At 41.4% G+C, this 7,321-nt stretch overlaps 1 protein-coding gene across 1 annotated transcript in view; it reads right to left on the bottom strand.

Annotated features, from left to right (window-relative positions):
- Window positions 1-7,321, bottom strand: part of CAGE1 (cancer antigen 1) — a 74,957-nt gene that overhangs the window by 3,337 nt on the left and 64,299 nt on the right. Inside the window, exons 12-13 of the mRNA XM_014548272.1 lie at window positions 3,673-3,741; window positions 89-128 (exon numbers count right to left, since the gene is read on the bottom strand). Of these exons, the coding sequence (XP_014403758.1) occupies window positions 89-128; window positions 3,673-3,741 (109 nt within the window). The remainder of the gene's footprint in view (window positions 1-88; window positions 129-3,672; window positions 3,742-7,321) is intronic.

Here is a 7,321-nt window from a genome sequence, read left to right as displayed (position 1 = left end):
GGGCCTGGGGCCCCCCCCCCCCCCCGAGTGCACACATTTTTGTGCCCCGGGCCTCTAGTTCTTTATAATGATCATCAATATGACCTACCTCAGGCATGGATTTTAGATGATTTTCTAATTTTCTTGGTCTGTAGGAAATAGAAAGAGAATAATGAGAGAGAGAGAGAGAGAGAGAGAGAGAGAGAGAGAAATGGTGTGGAGAACTAAAAATAATGAACCAAGTATGCTGTTATTTAACATATTTTTTCCCTCACTCAAGGAGAAACTGTCATTTAGGATAGAATTATAAGACCCTAAAAGATTAAGCTAAAGATTTTCAGTATGTAATATATGGATCATTCTCAATGTAATTAAGTAAATATGTTGAGTCACAATCTCATTACATTTTAACACTCTCATAGATTTGCTTAGGATAAATTTTGGCTATGATTTGAAAACCTAAGAAATTTCCTTGAAAGTGATTAAGAACTAGAAGCAAAAATAAGAGGTATGAGACTATTAAAGTGCTCATTTTTTCCCCGTTTCCCACTGTTTCCTCTACTGAAGACAATTGGCAAAAGCAGCATCATAATTTTGAGATGTCGCAGTAGTGCAAAACATGTTCCTGTGCTGAGTTCAGTGAGGCCAATTGGCCAGTGAAAGGCTTCATGAACAGTGGAGGCTGAAGGCTGGTGTAAGTCTTAAGTTTTCTAAGAAAGAGCCTTGAGAGCTCTTCTCCCCTCACCTCCTTGCTTCAAGGCCAAGCTAAGTCTATACATATGGGCCTCAAATTTGTTGTAAAAATAGGCCACATGTTATTTATACAGTAAGCAAATATATGAACTAGTGAAAAGTGTAAAAATTTATATGCAAATTTTCTTATTTTAAAATAATTCTGGAAAAACATATTTCACAATTTCTCTCAGCAACTCAGAAGAGATATATGCAGCTTAAATTAGCAATTACTGAACAGCTGTAATATACCAGGCATCAGATCTTATCTTTCATATTAAGAAAAAATAAATTGTTGTTAACCTATCAGTTGGCAAATATAATACAAATCTGCTAAGGAGTTTTAATTTTTAAAAAAAATATATTTTATTGATTTTTTACAGAGAGGAAGGGAGAGGGATAGAGCGTTAGAAACATCCATGAGAGAGAAACATCCATCAGCTGCCTCCTGCACACCCGCTACTGGGGATGTGCCCACAACCAAGGTACATGCCCTTGACCGGAACTGAACCTGGGACTCTTCAGTCCACAGGCCAACGCTCTAGCCACTGAGCCAAACTGGTCAGGGCAGGAGTTTTGATTTTTAAAACATAGTTGTATTTGCAAACGGTAAGCTGAGCAAACATGACATATAATCAAAATGCACATTTAATGTCTGCCTCCTCCTCCTGCTTTAGACTTTTGCCACTCAGGGAAGGAGCTTTTCCTTTGCCATTGGCTGACTACACAGCAGGCCCAAAGAGTTTTTACTCACTTTAAGGCAGTGGTTCTCAACCTTCCTAATGCCACGGCCCTTTAATACAGTTCCTCATGTTGTGGTGACCCTCAATTTCATTGTTACAAATTGAACATAATTAAAGCATAGTGATTAATCACAAAAACAATATGTAATTATATATGTGTTTTTCCAATGACCTTAGGTGACCCCTGTGAAAGGGTCATTCGACCCCCAAAGGGGTCGCGACCCACAGGTTGAGAACCGCTGCTTTAAGGTAACAGTCAATCCTCACTGTGAGGCAAAAACACAGTCTCAATTCAGTAGGCATATTATCCAGTCTTAAATAGTAATCAATCCTTTAACCTTCTTTCAAAAGTAGGACTTCTCCACCTCTCTCAGCTACGGCTTCAGTTGGTGGACCCCATCTACCCTTGGAGGCCAATTTCTGCTCTCTTTGCTCACAACTTCCTCCATTTTCAGCAGAAGAGATGGGATGTAGGCTGTAGGACATTCTTACTTGGCTGAGTGATTACACAATCTCTGGGCTTGGCAAATGGCTAAAGCTGATTCTCTCTCTTCAAAGCTTGCCTTTGCTAAGGATCTCTGTCCTACAGTTAGGGGCAGAAATAGAATAGTGGGGACTAGCTATAGTTCTAAGAAATATTAAACATACTCTGTTAACTGTGACTGTTCTATTCTGATTAGAGAAAGCACATCTGACCTGGCTGAGAATTGTATGCCCCAGGACATGGGAGTTAACCTGGGAATGTGATCCATTCACTTTTTCCTAGAGCTGCCGATCATCATGGAAAGATTAACAACCTTGTTGCTGAAACAGTCTGGTCCTGAAGGTGCCCGCTCTTTGCGACCCTCAACCCACATTGCCTGTAACCTGTAACCATTGTACCTTGCCTACTTCCCCATGCCTGTAATTCCTCCTTTCCCATGTAATCTTTGTTCTTCTACCCAATATAAGCAGCTGGTTTATGGGGGTAAGGGGAAGAGCAGATTTTCGTGGATGACCTGCTGCTCTCCCATACTGCTGGCATTTTTGGAATAAACGCTCATACATGATTCAACCCTGTCTCTGCTTAATTGGCTCAAGTAGTGACAATTAAGTAGCCCTGACCCATTCGTTATCCGGTTTCACTGCAAGTCCCTTGACCCAGGCTTATGCATCTCTCATCTGGTGGTCACTTGATATTTCTTCATCAGCCCCGAAGAATTGTGTGTTCCCTTTCAGCTTCTTGCTGCTGATACCCCTCCAGACAGCCTTGAGCAGAGCCCACAACTACTCAACTCTCACTTGCATGGTTCTTAAGAAACTATTGCATACATCCTTTGGGCTCATCACAATCTCAGGGAGACTAGGCCACCCCCAACGCAGCCCCTCTGTCCTTGCACTGCCACAGCTGCTTTATTTAGCTTTCTCAGGCATGAGTGAGTCACTGATCCTGGTTCCCAACTCTTAGGAAAAGCATTTCTTTCCAAGCTCTTTAGGTGATCTCCTGAAACCCCTTCACAAGCCTTTAGGGAAAAGAGGTACAATTACTTAGAGGTAGTGGGAGCTCACAATCTGACAGAGTCAAAGGAATCTCTTCTCTCATCTTCTTCACCCTCCACAATTTTTATATATGTTGGATCTGGCCAAGGAATATGAATCATGAAACAAATTCTCTGAAATTTCCTACAGAACCCTTGCACATGGGGAAAACTCATTCTCATTTTGGGAACTAGTAAATGTTTTATTAGTACCTCAGGAATTAGGCCAGGAAGAGTCTGATTTTAAAATCCTACTATGATCTTAACCCCATTAGGTTTGCAAATATACCTTGTAGCATCAAATACTGGAAGATTATAAGAGTTAACGTTAGTGTAAGAAAATCTGGTCATGAAATCCGTTCTGCTATACATTTATAGCAGGGTAAGCTGTTTTATTAGACAAAATCTTAACTCATAATCTTTATAGTACCTTCCTTAGAAGTGATCTGAAATTCCATGAGGGCAGGGAACCTGGCTTTCTAATTCAGATCCTACAAAAAACATTTATCAGGCAACTGTTTTATGCCAGGCAAAAAAAACTAACCCCCAAAACAAGCACTTTCATAGACTATATTTTTAATCTTTTTAAAAAAGATTTTTTAAAAGCTTTTAAAATTTTATTACTTATTATTATACATATATATCTTATTATACATATATCCTAAAGTGAAAGACATTATTTATAAAAAGAAAAAAATTACCTTGGTTTTCTGGCTATACTTTTGGGCCTTGTAATTAGACCTTCCAAATGTTTATTTCTCTCTTCTAAACTGGAAAAAGAAACAATTAAAATTTGACTAAAATTGATTTTTCTAAACTAATATTTTGTAGATTCATTGGAGGGTTTGAGTATATAAATTCAAATGTGATCTAGCTGTCTCCACATCCATCCATCTCACTATATGGGTAATTGGGATTCTTTCCTAGCAACTCACATTATTTAATCAGTTTTTCTCTTTATAGGTACCAGTGGTGATGAAGGAGAGCAGACAGCAGTAAACCTATAAAGTGACATTCAGATATTCTTCTCTTTACAGGGTGGGTCAAGAATCGATTATTCTGTATGAGTAAACCCAACATGATCCTGGCGGCAACCTGTTAACAAAACCCCTGAGCTGTGAACTGCTTTGACATGGGGAAATGTGTAAGAGTGTTACAGGAAGAATCACAGCATTCAAGTGGCCTACAAGACATTTACTTGTGTTCTGTTTCTATGGCTTTTACCAAAAGAGGTAAGTAGTGGGTTCCCTTGTGCCCTAGGAGGGAAAATTAAATTAAGATAGTCTCTTCCAAACTCACATTCCCATCCAGGGAGGGTGTATTAGTTCCCTATGACTGCTGTAAGAACAGACTTGGTGGCTTCAAACAACACACACATGTTCTCCCACCATCTGGAGGTCAGAAATCTGAAGTCAGTTTTACTGGGCTGAAATCAAGGTGTCTGCATGGAAATGTCCCTCTGGAGGCTCTAGAGTTGGATTCTTTGCCTTGCTTTTTCCATTTCTGGAGGCTGTCCTCATTTCTGATCTCATGGCCCTTCATTGCATCTCCTTTTCTCCCCTTGCTTCCATGGCCACATTGCTTTTTTCTATCATCAAATTTATTTCTGCCTCCCTCTTGTAAGAACAATTGTGATTGCATTTAGAGCCTGAGTGGACAATCCAGGATAATCTCTCCATATCAAGATCCTTAACTTAGCCCTAGCCAGTTTGACTCATGGGATAGAGCATGCGGACTGAAGGGTCCTGGGTTTGATTCTGGTCAAAGGCATATGCCCGGGTTGTGGGAGGCAGCCTATCAATAATTCTCTCTCATCATTGATGTTTCTATCTCTCTCTCCCTCTCCCTTCCTCTCTAAAATCAATTTTTTTAAAAAGTCAACCTTAAAAAAAATCTTGAATTTAATCAATTTGCAAAGTCTCTTTTGTCATGTAATGGAACAGTAGCAGGTGCCAGATATTAGGATTTGGATATCTTTTGGGGCTATTATTCAGCCTGCCATAGAGGGTAAACAGACCCTGGGGAACAGAAAATTCTATTGCAAGGGTTATAACCTCAAATGCTTATGGGAAAGTCAGGCAAGTATGTGACTAAAGCCAGATAAATGTGGATTAGGACAAACCAGGGATCAGATCTTGCCAAAGGTTGCCATATGGGAATGTTGCAGCAATGATGTCAGGTCTTATTTTTAAATATATTTTTATTCAGCTGTTTTAAAATCCAAGGCAGATTGTGAAGATGGTGGTGTAGGTAAACGCTGGCACTTGCTGCCTCCCACAACCACATCAAAATTATAACTAAAATACAGAACAACCATCATTCAGAACCACCTGAAATCTGGTTGAATAGAAGTCCTACAACTAGAGCAGAAAGTGCATTGAGACTGGTAGAAGGAGCAGAGGCACAGAATGGGCTGGTCTAACACCCTTGTTTGGCATTTCTTTAGCTGGGAGGGACATCTCTAAGGCCTCCCATAAGAAGCAGGAGTTCCCAGTCCACACCAGACCTCCAGCCCAGGGTTCAGAACTGGGAAGAGAAGTCTCCAAAACTTGGGGTTGTAAACACCAGCAGGGATTTTGGCTAAGTGAGTGACATGGGAGGCTGCTGGAGTCTCAGGTATTCTTTTTAAAGGCCCACATGTGAACTTACATGGTCCTACTTTCTCAGAGTTCCAGTGCTGTGCAGTGGCTTTGGGGGAATTCAGGGACATATGGGGAGGAACTAGACTGTCTGGCATCAGGGAAGGAACTCAGGGGCAGCTTTCTCCTAGACAGGGGTGCTTGCAAGGGTCATTGTTCCTATGCTGGGACCTCCCCTGTCACAGGGCTGACTGGCAGCCATATCTGAGTTTCCATCAGCATGGTCCACACTGTTCACTCGGCCCTGAGACCCCACTCCATCCAATTTGCAGCCTCACCCAAGCTGTTTTCAGCCTCTTTTCCATATGAATGGCCTGTCCTGGCTCAGACTGCAGACTTTGCTAAAATCTCTTAAACAAGTAGCAGCTGGAGGCAACATACCCCAAACCTATCAAAAAAAGGCCCAAGACCCAGCACTAGCACCAGTATGCCTTGCTTCACAGATGGGCCTCACCTGGGTACTTCCTAGCCCAATACAAATAGCAGTCATCTGCAGATCTAGCTGTAGCTCCTGTTCAGTGGCCCCAGGCAGTGGCTGACTTTGCACCTCCTGGGAGGTCCCAGAGTTAGTAAACCTGGTGGACAACTTCAGACCATACCAGATTATAACTCTACACATCCACAAGTGACACACTCAAGGGGCAGACTCAGTGAACACCAAAGCCCTGCTCCATAGGAGTGTCTCCTGCACAGCAGCTCTTCCATTGTAGACACAACTGCTCTGCACAGTCAATTGGCCTGGAGATCAATTCCTCCCAGTGACACCAACAGCAATCAAGGCTCAACAAGACTGTGCACAAAGCCTACACAGGGACGAACCGAAAGTGCCCAGCTCAGGTGACTGGGGAGGCTGAGCCACTAGGCCCTACAGGATACCTATTACACAAGGCCACTCTACCAATTCCAGGAGCCATGAAAGCTCTATCTAACACATAGAAACAAACATAGGGATGCAGTCAAAATGCAGAGACAAAGAAACATGTTACAAATGAAAGAAATGGAAGTAAGCAAGCTACTGGATACAGAGTTCAAATATATGCTTATAAGGTTACTCGGGATATTAATGAGAGCTTCAAGAGGCTTCATGAGAGCTTCAAGGGCCTTAGTGAGACTTTCAAGGATCTAAGTGAGAATGTCAAAGACATAATAAAAGAGCAGTCAGAAATTAAGCATACACTAAGTGAAATAAAGATTTACAGGGATTCATCAGTAGAGTAGAGGCTTCTGAGACTCAAGCAATGATTTGGAATATGAGGAAGCAAAAAATACCCAATCAGAAGAGCAAAAAGAAAAAAGAATCCAAAAATATGAAGATAGTGTAAGGAACCTCTGGGACAACTTCAAGCACGCCAACATTCACATTATGGAGGTGCCAGAAAAAGAAGAAAGAGAGCAAGATAATTAAAAACCTATTTGAAGAAATAATGAAAGAAAACTTCCCTAACTTGGTGAAAGAAATAGACTTACAAGTCCAGGAAGCACAGAGAATCACAAACAAGAGGGACCCAAAGAGGCCCACAATGAAAATGCCAAGTGTTAACGACAAAGAGAGAATCTTAAAAGGAGCAAGAGGAAAGCAGTTAGTTATAAGGAAGCACCCATATGACTGTCAGCTGATTTCTCAACAGAAACTTTGCAGGCCAGAGGGAGTGTCAAGAAATATTCATAGTGATGAATAACAAGGACCTACAACCAAGATTACTCTACCTAT

Source organism: Myotis brandtii, unplaced genomic scaffold, assembly GCF_000412655.1.
Source record: "Myotis brandtii unplaced genomic scaffold, ASM41265v1 scaffold1144, whole genome shotgun sequence".
Classification (NCBI taxonomy): Eukaryota; Metazoa; Chordata; class Mammalia; order Chiroptera; family Vespertilionidae; genus Myotis; species Myotis brandtii.
The sequence above is the reverse complement of the archived record's forward strand: the minus strand, read 5'-3'. Positions and strand labels throughout refer to the sequence as shown.